Source organism: Calonectris borealis, chromosome 32 (assembly GCF_964195595.1).
Source record: "Calonectris borealis chromosome 32, bCalBor7.hap1.2, whole genome shotgun sequence".
In the NCBI taxonomy this organism is placed as follows: domain Eukaryota; kingdom Metazoa; phylum Chordata; class Aves; order Procellariiformes; family Procellariidae; genus Calonectris; species Calonectris borealis.
The window spans coordinates 42,871-57,695 of NC_134343.1; the positions used below are offsets into that span (position 1 = coordinate 42,871).

Sequence of the window (14,825 nt, forward strand, 5' to 3'; positions counted from 1 at the left end):
TATTATTAGTTTTAATAGCGTAACTCCTCGACAACCGGAGTTTAACGAGCAAAGTCTACAGCAGCCATTGTCTCCTCATCCCCTCCTTTACAGTTACTGCTTGCAAGATAGCTCTCGTTACATGGAAGATATCAAACTACGCTATCCTTTTCTCTTACTTCCGCTACCTACGCCACCGAGGTATGGGCACGGGTGTGCGAGCAGGGTTACCTGTACACTAGTATGTCGTCAGCAGAACTGTTATACTGAATCTGGTACATGCGAATCCCGGGGAGGTGATGCTGAGAAGGCCACTGGATGAGAGCAGAGGACGACGTCAGCTCAGCAACCACGACCACCTTCTCCTGCTGAGCCTTCGTTTCGTTCGGAAAGCTCGACTTGGCAGATATGAGAATATCTGAGGGGCCAGGCTCCGCGTCTTTGTCGCAGTTGGTGCTGTTAGCAAGGTTAGGGTACGGGGTAACGAGGAGTTCGACCGGAGCCGTCGACTCTCCCGCAGCATTTGATGCTATGCAGGTAAACGTGCCCTTGTCAGTCAAAGAAGTAACCAAAATATCCAGAGTACCATTCTCGTAAGAAATCGTCCTAGACGTGTTGGAGACCAGCTTCCCATCGGGCGAGATCCAGCGAACGTAGGGATCTGGATCGCCAACAGCCTTACACTTCAAAGAGACGCTTTGGCCTTCTGTCACTGTTAGTTTTGGGGTTCGGTGCGTTATCATCGGGGGTTCGCAGACAAATTCCTCCTCCTTAATAGACCAAAAGTATTTGCCCATCAGTTCTGGTGGAGAGGCGCAGGTTTCTAGATCATCTTCTCTGGTGAGACGTCTCAGCCACACGAGTTCACAGTTGCAGTGCAAAGGATTCCCTCCGAAGCTAAGCACCAGCGACGACAGCGGAGATCCTTTAGACTTGGCGTACACGGGTATTCTGGAAAACAAAGGATCGGGAGGGATCTTTTTCAACTTGTTGGAGGTCATGTCTAGACGGGCAAGTTTGTGAAGGTTTGAGAAGATTCCCTCTGGCACAAACTCAATGAGATTGTGATCCAAACTGACCGTATTGACATTAGAAAGTTTGGCAATTGTTTCCCAAGGAACGTTAACGAGATTGTTGTAGGACAGATCCAGGTCTTCAATCGTTTCAATAAAGTCATCCAATGACCCAGGAGAGATATAGTTTAATTGATTGTTACTGAGTATTAAATGCCGAAGGTTAATCAAACCTTTGAAATGATCTTCATTGATGTAAGTTAGTCTATTACTATCCAAGTGTAAGGCGTGAAGGCCTTTAAGATCAAAAAATGCATAAGGCATGATTTGACTTATTGTATTCCTCGAAAGTGTCAAATGAATTAGATTAGTCATGTTTGCAAAATCTTTTCTCCTAAGAGTAGTGATAAAGTTATCCATTAACCTTAGTTCTGCTGTTCTCCTGTCAATACTGGGGGGCACAAAGAGAAGCCCCGTCTTCGTACAGAGAATTGTGAAGGATGGAGACAGGTTTTGACACATGCATCTTTTGGGACACATCATGGCCTTCACGGCTGTGCTAATAACCAGTAGATAGACAACCAGCCTTTCCATCGTAAGAAAAATAACAGACCTAAAGGGAAAAAAAAAAAAAAAAGAAGAAATCCATGTAAATATATTTTAACTGGGGATTAGAAATAGGTTTACATTGAAGCTTTCATTACAAGTCCACCTGTGCAAACTGGAAACACCTTCCGAGACAGTAATAAAATTACCCGCTGATATTAACTTGGATGTTTTTAGAGCTAAGAGCTTCTAGTTCTGCGCGAGTTTGGCTCCGCTCTCCTCCTGACAGCAACGCTGAAGATTGACTGTGAGGCAACAGTCCATCACTGCTGCTCTGGGATGCGCTAACGGGGTTATCTACCTTCTAGCAGCTCTTCGCAACCAAGAGCGTTGGCAGTCGTACTTGCATAGGTGGAACAAAGCAAGCTGTGAAGCCGGTACTTGGCGAGAGGAATGTGAGGGGGGGAAAGCAAATAAATATACAAGATTTTTTAGGTTAAAAGTACCATCTACATAACTTTCTCTACGCACACCCGACTGTTTGCTGGGGCTAGAACCTCATTTCAACCTGCATGTCACTTCACTACTTCGTGGTTATGCTCCCCTCACTTTTTTGCCATTATAGATGTCCGACAATGTTTTTGTCTTACTCCTCAAGCTCATCTAAGCCCCCCTCAGTCTTACCTGTACCGAGCAGTGAGTTCTTTGCGGAAATGCATGTTTTAAGGACAAGGTTTTTTTTTTTCCCCAGGAGGTTGCAGGCGTCTAAAACTTCTACAGCAAATAAGAAGGAGAAATACCTTCAGAGGCATTTCTGAAAAACAAGGCTGTGTTCAATCAGAGAAGCAGGTATATATTTTTTTTCTGTGCAGCACAGGAAGCAGCTTTAGAAAAATAAATTTCATAATTGCACATGGGTTTGGTCAATGAAATTATCTCTGTGAAATCTCATGTGTGCCAAGTTATTTCCCATTGTATCTGAAGTGCTCGCCTGCTATACCAAGGGTAGATTTTCATTTCTACTTTACCTCCAGCTGGCTGGAAAATTGCTAAGCATTAAGCGTGGTGACTCAAGCAACCACGAAGGCTAAAACTCCCGATCTGCAACGTAAAGGACTCAAACTATGTGTTCCGTGCGAGTGTCCCGGTACAACCCAATTCCAAACTCCAGCTGGCGAATCCTACTCCAAAAGAAGGGCAGTGGTCTTTTCGCAAATGAGCACATGTAGTTTTACTTCACGTATAAGCTCTAGCACGCTAGAGGTCACAGCTGATTAAAGTTAGTTCCACGTGACAATTCCTTCATGAAGTGGGTAAATGCAGTGTAAAAATGATCAACTACTGCCTTTGAGAACAAGCAATGCCACACGAGACACGGTCCTCCGTTCAGCACAGAGTTGGGGACAGCATCATCATCTGCTGAGTCAGCTATCTGTAAAAAAGACTACCAAAGCCTTTGATTAGAAGGGCCCAATTTGCTATAAGTCAGCAGATTCTTACAGTACGTTTCTTTGTGGGTTCGGGTTTTTTTTTTTTGTTCTTTGTTTTGTTTTGTTTTACTTTAATGATTTCCATGAGTTACAGCTCCTTTACAGGGCAACAGATCTTTAAGATATAGAATTACCGTATCACAGTTGCAGAGTCTGGAAATTAGTTCGGTTAGATCAAATTTAAAGCTCCACAGAGGGGAGAAAAGTTATTTAAAATCAACCCATTGCTTATACAGTATTATTACTTCAATTTGGAGAGCATGAAATCAGTCTAAACCGTGCGCTTACCTTTTAACCAATGCTACGCGTTCACTTATTAGAGGTTAATCTTTAGGCGTATGCAATTCTGATCAAGTCTCTGCAAAATATTTTGTAAAAAAATCTGCAGATTTTGTAAAAAATAAAAAAAAAAGAGACAAACCAATCACCCAATCCCTCTCCAAAACCTCTGAACGGTTGGAGCACGTACGGTAGGAGAGGCTGAGAGGACAGGGCTTAATCAGCCTGGAGAAGGGAAATTTTCTGTTAAGAACAACTGAGTTACAGGAAAACAAATCCTACTGTAGAGTTTGCACAAAGCTAGTTCACTTTATACTTATAATTTTTTCTAATAAGCATTCCTCTTAGTAATGTCTTGCTTCCTGATCATTTTTTCTCAACAGCTTTTATGATGTTTAATATCGCGCACGACAAGCTTTTTCTTTCAAATATTCGGTTTTTGAAGAAACCCGTTTCTACTGTCACTCCATCCTGCGCTCCGAACCCTTCTTGCCTCTAATGGCTCCATCTTTTCACTCCTGCTACGTACAAATGATTAACGGATGCGCAATTATCTAAAACCAGGCTGCTGTGCAATATTATCATTCCCTTGTTTTGTCGTTAGCAAATATTAATGCAATTTTAATGGATTGACTGCCATCTGGGCTGTAAGGAACCAGTATAAAACCACCTCACTTAAACCATTATTCTGTTAAAAAATAATTAAATGTTACTAACGTGAAACCGTGGCACTAAAATTAAGGATTTTAGAGCCAACCATGAACATAGAGCAATTACTCTTACAAACTATGTAACGGTCGCAAGGAAATTGTGACTCCTAAAGGAAAGCTGCATATAAGTGAGTTACCGCTATTTGCTCTGGGTTCTTGTTAAAAGCAGGTTTGGCACCGTCGCCTAAAAACTGCATCAGGAACATACCTGATTGCAGGATAATACAGTAGTATTTTTAAAGACCGGCTAATCCGCACCGCCTCAACAGAAGGCAGCAAAAGAAGTAAGTTTCACGCTTATAAGACTAGGACACGGGGGGAAAAAACTTCTCTGAACTGTTGCTTATTGACTCATTTCCTCATTTACCATCTGCACGGTTGCAGCTTAAAGTTCATGCAAAAAATATCGGTTGAGGTAGTCATTTCATTCCCGAGAAATAAAGACTTATAGGACAGAATAGTTCCAGTTGGAAGGGATCTACGACGGGGGGGTCACGTTCAAGATATGTGCAGAGAGACAGGGGGTTTTTTTTTCTGTTTTCCTACAGCAAAACGTGACTAGTTTACCATTGGCTATCATTTGTAGTCTAAAGGCTATTGAAAGGAAGGGATATTTAATTCCAACAAGTGGCAGCTATTGGCCTATTAACTTTGTTCCGTTGGAAAGAGTTCAGGTTGCCTTGGCTGTAAATATAAGAGCTTTTCAAGAGCTTTAAATGAGGACGACAGTGTAGAGATTTCGTACGGTCTGCAAAACACGCACACGCTTCGGTGTGAAAAAATGAGGGGTAATGATAATATTTTACCAGCTTTAAGGAAGAAATGCAACCCTCCGAAAAAACGGTCCTTTGCTAGGGAACAGCACCCTTCTCCAACACAACACACGTTTATTTCAGCGTAATCCGTTTCCTCCTCTTGCACCCAGCTATTCGTTTTACCGGAATTATTAGCAAAATATATTCAACTCCATGGTCTCCATTCCATCCTTCTTTACGCTGCGCCTATTCGGCATTCGTCTGCATCTTTCGGTGGTGTTTAAGGGATGTGGTTTTTGGTTCATTCTCCCCTGAATTGGGTTCCTGACTCGTGTAGAAGAACGTCATCTCCAACCCAGACCTACGCCACGGCTGATACTGTCGTCACCTCCACCTTTGCCTGTTCAAAGACATCTTCCTGCTATTTTTGAGCATGCGCTTGGCTTGCTAAATCTGTTATTCTCTTACCCACGCCATTTAATTGCCCAGCACTGGCCTCACACCGTACCCTGAATATACAAAAGCTGCAGCAGCAGCAGCTTCTGGTCGTACTCGGGTCTTTCTGAGAGAGACCTTGGCTCCCTACAGCCCAGAAATGTTGATACACAGAGGGTGGCAAATAGATATTCGGTATTAGAAACAGCTATTTATACCCTATTTCTTGCACCCTCATCAGCCCGAGCTATAATCGCCCACCCACGCATTGCTTTTCAAACGCACGCAATTAAATCTGGTACGCAAGCTATTTCTGCAGAGGCTACGCGCCGCTGAGGCTGGCTGAGATGAACAGACTGCGCTCCTACATATTCCAAACGCAGGGGGGTTTTTTTGGGGTTTTTTTTTTTCCGACTGTTGTACTGCCGCGACAACCTGTTCGCTGCGCGAGACAGGTGCTCGCCATCTGCATCCGTAGAAGATTAAAAAAAAAAAAAAAAAAAAGCAAAGCTTTTCCTTGAGGGAGGCTTTATTATTACCCTGTTCTGATCCAGAATTAACTACCACATTGGAAAAAAAGTCTCTTTAATTTGCCAACATTAAATAATCTGCTCAATTTAGTGTCGCTTGCCCCACCTGTAACAGCAAGAAACACTTCCAATAAGTGTTTAAGAAGTATCTTGCTCGTTTTCCTTCCTTTTTTTTCTCTTTTCCGAGTACGTCTCTAGATGCACGTGGGCACAGAGCAGATTAGCTGCAAATCTAGCCAGCATTTCTCTGAACCCAAATTACCGTAATTAATATTAATACTAGGATTTTTTTGTAGTTGTTTTTTTTTTTAATCTAGTGCACAGCATAAGAGGGAAACCAAACCATTTAATATCAAAAATAACAAAATACAGAATATTTATTTTTTTTTCCTGGCGTTATTTTTCAGACATGTCAGCTATGCAAGTGAACTCATTTGCCTTTTCCTTTGTCACCAGAAGGTGGCACAAACAATACCCACCCGTGCGTGGTTATTGCCTGGGTGGCACTGGGGAAGCGCATTTATAACACACGAAAAAAATCACATTTCCAACCTGCGCTAGAGAGCGGCGGAATAAGGAAACCAGAAGTAAAAGCACTGCAGTAACTTTCATCTCCGTGTTCGCTTTTGCCTCACCTAATTCAGCCACTGTCAAGGGTATTAGCAGACCTGACAATCTTTTTGTTTGTTTGTTTTATTGTTGGGGTTTTTTTTTGTTATTGTTGGGTTTGTTCCCCCCCCCCAAAAAAAAAAAAAACAAACTGGTTTCTGTCCCATTTCCTAAACTTCAGCGCGTACCATAGACCGAGGAAGGTATAGAAGGAACGACCGCCAGAAGGTTAAATGCTTTATGGATTTATTGCGTGCACATCTGCACTCCCTCCCTCTGCCTCTTTCCTTTCTCTAAGGGCCAAAGGGCTCATGACGAGCCGTGCGGATCTTTTGTGTCCCCCCCCCCGAAAATCCTAAACTGGAGCCATTTGATCTACGGTTGCGGTAGCCAGGACACCAATGTAAATCAGGAAACAGAAATAGCTCCTGGGGGTTTTGATGAATGGTCCAAGGTCTCCTGAAGATGTACTTGATGAAAAGCGGAGAGTGAATTATATATTGATGTTTTATTTAAGGACAGAGTAGCTTCTGGTGCGGGGAGCCTGGAGGTAATGCTGCTTCAGAGTTACCACGCTGATAAACGAGCTATTCTTAGTCGTGCTGTACATCTTCCACAGAGGCTACTCAAACACAGCCAATATTAGCAATTAGGAGCATTCATTCTTTATTGGGAGATCTGTTATGAATTGCAGCACGTCCCGCCGCCAAGTCCTAGCGCGTTATACCCAGCGAAGTGTTTCATTACGTATAAAATCGTATCATTTTTATCTCGCTGGCTGCTTGTACCGGAGAATTTTGTGCACAAGCAGTTCCACCTTCGGCTGATCCGAACCTCACGCTGCAGGTGATGCTCTGCACGAGCAGAGCCTCCCTGGGCACCTCTGAAAAGCTGTGAGAATCCCAGAGAATTTTCCTATAATTCCCACTTCTGCAAGGACTGTTTGAGATTATCCGACTCTCAACATCCCCTGTTTGACAACGAAACTCTTGGAAGGCCCATCGTTCTGAGGGGGCAGTGAATTTAAGATGAACACGTTTTTTTTTTTTTTTTTTTTTTGGACGTTGATTCTTTGATTTCTTAAGAGGCCCAGACAAGCACCATTAAGACCAGGACAGCACCGATTAAAGATGTTCCTTCGAGGGAAAGACATAATGATGATAGTGCTGTATAGTTTAGATCCCACCTTCTTACTCAGGAAAGGCAAATTAGATCCTGGTGGAACAGGTCCTTGGCCCCTGTTCTGGTGGATTAATGCCAGCAAAATCCCTGGAAGTTTGTAGCTCTGGTCAGAATTTCCTACCAGGAGATGGAAAAGTTGAGGCCTTTTATCAAAGCAAAAATACTGCTCTTTAAGTGTCTGGGACCTTAGGAAGGGAGGCATGACGGGAGCAGTGTAAAACCCCGTGCACCAGCCACCGAAGAAAACGGCAGGCCCAGCTTTAAGACTCAGTTCCTCGGGGGGGTCGTTGGAGTTTTTATTTTAGGACAGTCTTGAAGCAATTTGGCGACATATTTTACAAGACTATAAAAAAACCACAAATGGCTCTTCACCACACTGAAAAGCGGAACTTTTGCTGCTTAAACCGAAATTAGAAGGGCCTGGGTAGACCTTCTGTGGATACTTTCCAGACATACTTTAACCTCCGTAACATAAAATACCATAAAATATCCCTCTCCAGGTAAGGAGGACGGGAAGATGTGTCGAGGGTCTGAAGTCTCCATCGCCTATGATTTCATTCTGATATGGACAGTCAATATTTGCCGTACGGTTAATTGCCCCTCAGTTGTTTAACGTCAAGTGTTTGGATACACAATGAATCATCCAAGTGCCGGGTCCTGCGCTGGGGCCACCACAACCCCACAACGCTGCAGGCTTGGGGCAGAGCGGCTGGGAAGGACCAGAGGAAAAGGACCTGGGGTGCTGGTCGGCAGCTGGACGTGAGCCGGCCGCGTGCCCAGGTGGCCAAGGTGGCCAACGGCATCCTGGCCTGTATCAGAATTTCTAAGGTTAATTTAGTTCCTCATCATCACAACAAACTGCGATGCCTTCTAAAACACTTTTCCAGACTGTCAGGGACATGGGTTAGTGGGCACGGGGGGTTGGGTTGAGGGTTGGATGATCTCAGAGGTCTTTCCCAACCTTGATGATTCTGTGGCAACCTGAAGTCTGTCACGTCACATCTCGCCTAAGCCTTTCCTTGTTTGGCCCGGTATAACAAATAAAAGAGGTCCAATTATGACCTTTCCTCCTTCAATTTTAGGGACATGGTGTAGTGGGCATGGTGGTGTTGGGTTGACGGTTGGACCCGATGATCTTGGAGGTCTTTTCCAACCTTAATGATTCTATGATTCTATAACTCCAGCGTCCCGCCATACGTGGAAAACGACAAATTGATTTGAGAGGTATTTAGCCGCAGAAGATGCTCCGGGAGACGGGGGGTAGCGTTGTTGATGGAGTTCGGGATTCCCCCCTGCGGACCGCGCTCGGCGGGTGCCGTCGCGGCCCGTGCTGTGCCACCACGTGTTCAGCTCTCGAGCTGACCCACCCCTGCCAGCTCCTGACCACCCCGCGGCCTCCTGCCAGCCCTTCAGTTCCACGGGTTTCGTGCCCGTCGCCAAGTAGAAAAGCCCACGCAAATAAATATCAGCCTCAGGGATGCATATCCCAAGGGGAAGCTTCACAAAATGGGGAAGGAGAAGCACTTTGCCCCTGTGCCCGTCTGCCCTCGGGTCTGCAATGATTTAAATCATCAAGGGTGGAAGTCTGTGAACTGGATGCCCCGGCTTCGGCTGGGGATTTCATAAAGGCTTTGCAAAATGGATACCGAGAGATACGCACCGGGTAGAACAAAATTCATCCAAAGCAGGTATCACATTCCCTGCTGCTCGCTCTCTCGCTGAAGGACAACTTGCTACAGCCAGCCGTTCACAGTTCTGCTGCTGGGGAGGAAGAAGAAAAAGAAAAAAGGGGGGAAAAAAAAAAAAAGGAAGGTACGCAGACTTGCACGCCTATGCAGAACCCCCGAAACGAAGCTTTGTTAATGCACTTGCTGTTAACACAGAGGGAGAAGGGACTGCCCAAAGCTCCACGAGGCTCTGCCTAGAAGCGATCTACGGCACCGGTGCTAAAAATAGCAAAAAAAGGGGGGCCAATTACGAATGGCACGCTGCCGAAATGCCGCAGTGTCGGGAGCTGCGGCATCCCGATAAGCGTACCTGCGAGAGACGGCGCGTCTCCCTGCAGGCTTCGGAGCCGGATTACTGCTGCTTTGCATAAAAAGAGAAGCGGCGGGGTTTTCTGACTGCCGCGGACGCGCGGCAGCTGGGTGAAATACAACTCAGCTCAACTTCGTGGCAGCCCCCACAGAACTTTGCGACACAACGGCGTTTGCGTTTCCTACCGTACGCTGGTGTCGCGTAGAGGTGACAGCCACTTTCTTCCGTCACGAGGCAGCTTTCACGAGGGGCGTGCAACCGTTGCGAGGGATTATAACGGCCTCATGACCACGTCAGCCAACCCTGCACGAAACGTCCCCGAGATCGCCTCCGTTACCTTCCACGTTTAGGTTTACCAACCGCACACACAATGCAAATTGTGCTGCGCTCTGTGATCGGACACAGGGGGATGTCTACGGACCTCCGAAGTCTGATATTAGTGCATTTTTCCGCAAAAGCGCTCGCGCAAGTATCGGCAAGGAGAATTCACCGTGCGCTTACTCTATTAGCTATTGTAGTTTTTCCAAAAATAACTAACTAACCACCTTATTTATGATTTGTCCCTTTATGAGATTATCCGCCCTATTCCAAACGATGAACACAGGCACGTTCTGGCATTTCAGTCGATTAATTCAGTGCAACTAGCTGTTTGCCTCGACAGGCCGTAGAAGTGGGCTGACGGTTCTCGTGAAGTTCAACGAGGGGAAGAAGAGCAAAAGTCCTGCACCACTCTACGCCAAACGCACCTAGGGAGAAGTTTGGGTGGAGATTTAAAACCAAGTACACTACAGCTCACTCCGAAAGCTTATCTTGACGCCAGTTGCAAGAAGAAATTGTCGCGGGACGTCAGTTTTGTGGCACCTCTTGGATGATCTGGCCTTATCGGTCAAGACTGCTGGAGCAGTATTTTCCTTTGGGGTTGCTACGTGCTAATAATTACAGTATCGCCACTAAAAAGCTACACACTTTTCATGAGTACTCTGTACAAGGAAATATGTTGAGACAGCTCTATTACGCGGTTAATAAGACTCGCAGATTCTCTTAAAGCAGCCTTAATGAAAGAGGGGAAACAAGCAGTGGCAGGAGGTCAAGAGAACGTCAGATGGGAGGAAGGGGAAAAAAACCAAACCACTATTAGAAATTTATTACTCAGTCTTTGAATATGAGACGATTCTTCACGAGAACTCACCCACTTTCTCCGCAAAACAAATGGAAAAATGCGTTTGCTCTTCACCGAACCACGCTCAAAGGACTGACTTATTAATTGTGGGGTTTCGATAGCGCTTCGGCCTTCGGCAAGCTATTCAAAAGGAATTTTGAATTGCGCTAAGCCCTCTATCAGTTATTATTCCCTTCCAGTGACGATTCATGAACTCTCGCACGTTTGACGTGTATTTGTAAACCTTAGAGCGAGGCCTTTGCTGTTGGCAACAGGCAGTAAAGGACAACGCAGCCCTTTCCCAGTGCCTCGAGGAGCAGAATCCCAGTTGCTATGAGCTGGGCATCCACCTGCAATGGCAACCCCTCAATTGCACGGCTGCTACATGGGCTTTCCTAAATCCTTCCAAGTTCAAAGCTGGAAGGCAAACGTCTGGGAAGCCCTGGGAAAACAGCAGAGTTTTCTCTGCGGAGAAGAATCCAGAGTTCTGCACAATTATCTGCTAACTTTATGAATTAATAAAACCTCCTGCAGAGGAAAGAGCTTTAGCATCACAATTGGACGTGGCAGCGCAGTGCCTGTGCACTGGGTCTCTGTTACAAGGCTGTCAAATGAAATCTCGGGTGTACAACAACACGCGCACGGTCCCCAGTGGGAAACTGCTCCAGGATAAAGCAGGAGAAATACCAGGAGTTTGGCTTTACTTGCTTACTACTCGTACAAACGTTCATATTGCAGATAATACCACAACGCTGAAATGCAAACTTAAACAAAACCCACCGCAACCCACCGCACACACTACAGCAACCTCTCCCCACGTAATACTACTACTTTCTGAAACCGCTTCTGCTGGTTTTCCCATTCTTGCGATCATTACGGACCGTTAATTCGCACTAACCAGACCACAGTCGTTATGTGACTTGATATCATTTGGAAATATATTCCAAGCGAACTGCATGGAACGGTCCGTAGAAGGTTGACGCCTTAAACCATACTATGACGGACTGAGCAAGGAACTATAAAAAAATGTTGACCTTACTTGCAAGCTCCTTCAGTGGCATTAAAAATCCCGGAGAGTCACGTTTTGCATCACAGACACTATAAACCGCTATTGCTGCTGTAAAGAGAAGAACATCTACCTCTCCCAGTGCCATCGGCTGCCTCTACGTGGAAAGCATTTCTCAGCAATTCCCAACGTCCTCTTAAAATGTCAGCGCGGCGTCCGTCCCACGTGAATCGCGACCTCGAACCAAACAGTGCTGTCTGCAGGCCAAGCCTGCACGGGAACCCACCGCGATGAACATAAGGACCGGCTGTAGGAGATGCTGCGGATGACTCAGGTTGGAGCGCTCTTCGCTTTGAGTCACTGTTGAATCAACGTCGGATGGTGATACTAGGTGTCACGGCGCCGCCTTCTTGAAAAGAAATCATTACGCATCAGCTCTTCTCTCTCGCATTACTGAAAGAAGGAAAAGTGGGATTTTTACGACGCGAAACGCCGAGTAATGAAGTGTCCACCTACTACTATTAGGCATTTGCTGCGAGAAGAGGTTCAACGCTAAGTGTTACCAACTCTACTGTTTCCACTCTTTAACCAGCCCAAACTGTTTTACGATTGATGACAGCTAATGACACTTACAGCAAGGCTGGCAGACGATAATTTCATTACAAATCCCATGCCACCACCCTTCCCACCATTCAAAGTCTAACAAGCATAAAATTGCATGCTCAGTATGTACGCAGGCAGGTATGTCATTACTCTGACAAAGAAATGATAGTATTTGTAGACAGTGCGTTAACAAAAGAATAATATTCAGATGAAAATCACCTTTGGTTCGATACGAAGAAAGTGGGTTGTATAGAAAAATATGTCTCTCTTTCTACAGAAATATTTCATTCTTCCCAAACCCTCCTTCTTCCCAGTAGTTGATTGAAGATCAGTCACTGAGCAGTGGATTTCAGGGCAATCGTCGTAAAGCTAATCGCTCTCCTCCCTTCCAGCTCTGTACTAGGGAGCTGAGATCAACATAACATCAAGATATATTTTTAATTTCTTTTTTTTTTTTTTTTTTGCCTTTACGCAATTCCTTTCATCTTCACACAGTGCAAAATAAATCAAGTTACCCCCTCCGCTAAAAGACTGTGGGTGCCCAAAATTTAATCCTTAAGAATAAGGAGGCTGCTTCTAAACTGTTTTAGCAAGACTTTAAATAAATGTCTTTGCTGGAAAGGAAAAAAAGTACTCTTTACGCTTAAACCACAGCCCTGCTCATTTGCATTTGAGGAATTAATGGGAACGTTCAGATTGTTGAAATGCATTAATACTAAACGAACTCGTTCGTTGCTGCCACTGACAGAGGTATACTTGGGAAAAATCAGTCTACTGGGATGGAGAGACTCTTCTGCAATCCAATAAAGCGTGCTCTATCAGCCGAGCTCTGTAACGCATCACCGAAAGCCGTGTCGTTAGCCACTGGGAAGTCGTTAGCCACTGGGAAGTCGTTAGCCACTGGGAAGTCTCTCTTGCTGAAAACTGGCAGCGATACGTTCCTGCTCTCCATTGCCGTTTCATCTCTCCAGAGCCTTCATCTCCGACAGCTCTGAGCATTTCTACGGCGGCAGCACCCGGAGAGAACAACTATTCCGGGCTGCGGAGGGTATCCAGGTAAAAGCTAAGCGTGTTCCTCTGAACATCAGATGCACGCCTCGCTGTGGAGCAGGGCTTACGCATGACCAGCCCAGAGACGAGTGAAGATTTTGACTCTAAGCAAAGGACCGCTTGGTTTCTACCACTCAACACCTTCCTTTTCTGCTTAAGGAAAACCATAATTTCTTTATCAAAGCAGCATCCCAAATTGCAGCTCATTTTGGGAGCCCCTGCTGTCAGGAACGGGCAATCCACCGTCTGCAGGCAGCGCGGCAAGCGAGGCAGGACGGAGAACGACCAACAAAACGCAAGCAACACGTGGCAGGGCTCTGCTTTCGCAACGCAAGCACAACATTCAGGTTTTATTCGGTGCTTCCCCATCGCCTTTACCTTCTGCCGGGACTTAAATCCACAGCAGAGCTGGGGGTGGGGGAAGAAAAAAAAGAGCCAGCCTCTGTCGCGTGCTGCACAAAGTAATAAAACCATATCACAAAGCCACGTATTCTTGCCCGACATGAAGCAGTTTCCAAAGAGACGTATAAACCCCGCGGCATCAAGATTAACGACTCCTTTTTTTTTTTTTTTTTTAAATTGCAATTGTTCAGAACGATTGTGCAAAGCTTACTGCGCGTTCCTTTCCTCCTGGCTCGTGATTTCTTCCATTAGCTTGAAGCGGGATCTCTCTCTGCTGCCTTCCCTGATTAAGGCAGAAAATCAGAAAGCCACAAGTGCCAGGAAATCAGAAGTTTGTAGGAAAAATCTCCTCGCTGAGCACACTTGTCAGGGGACGCCAGATCAATCAGCACGGCAATAAGAAACAGGCCCATTGTAAACACGTATATACAGCAGACGTAAAGACTGGCACTTCACTCCGCCCTACCCAAAGGTCCAAAATTACAGTTTAAAAAGTGTGAGATATTCCTAAGCCTTTCTGATAATTGCTAACTCATCTATTTTCTCCTTGGTTGCCAAATGGTTTAGCTTCACAGCCCAAAAATGCAGAGGGTCGGCGAAGAGCTTCCACCAATTGTCCTGGCATTGCCAAAATGCAACTTCTTTGGTTCTCCCACAACCCAGCGGACCCCCCTCTTCTCTTCAACCCAGACGAGCCTTTCATCAAGAAGCCCTTAAGTTGCGTTTAAGTGCATCTCACCAGATAACTGCAAGGAAGCGATGGAGTATTTCCCTTTATTAACGTAAAGCTATAGAGATCGTTCATAATCATAGAATTGGTTAGGTTGGAAAAGACCTTTAAGTCCAACCGTTAACCCAGCACCGCCAAGTCCACCACTACACCATGTCCCTAAGCACCACATCTCCACGTCTCTTAAATACCTCCAGGGATGGCGACTCCACCACTTCCCCGGGCCCCTGCGCCACCGCTTGACAACCCTTTCGGTGAAGAAAAGTATAATCCAGTATGCTTCTTATTCATCAGTCCGTGCTACACGTGG

General features: G+C 45.5%; 1 protein-coding gene across 2 annotated transcripts in view; it reads right to left on the reverse strand.

The window, feature by feature from the left end:
• The window catches only part of LOC142074029 (leucine-rich repeat and fibronectin type III domain-containing protein 1-like protein), a 60,965-nt gene that overhangs the window by 14,023 nt on the left and 32,117 nt on the right, over nt 1-14,825 (reverse strand). The window contains exons 1-2 of one of the 2 annotated variants that reach the window (XM_075134404.1): nt 11,864-12,183; nt 211-1,605 (exon numbers count right to left, since the gene is read on the reverse strand). In XM_075134404.1, coding sequence (XP_074990505.1) covers nt 211-1,586 — 1,376 coding nt within the window. In that variant the 5' untranslated portion in view covers nt 1,587-1,605; nt 11,864-12,183. Of the gene's footprint in view, nt 1-210; nt 1,606-11,863; nt 12,184-14,825 lie in introns of those variants that run through there. The other variant, XM_075134403.1, reaches the window with a different exon arrangement.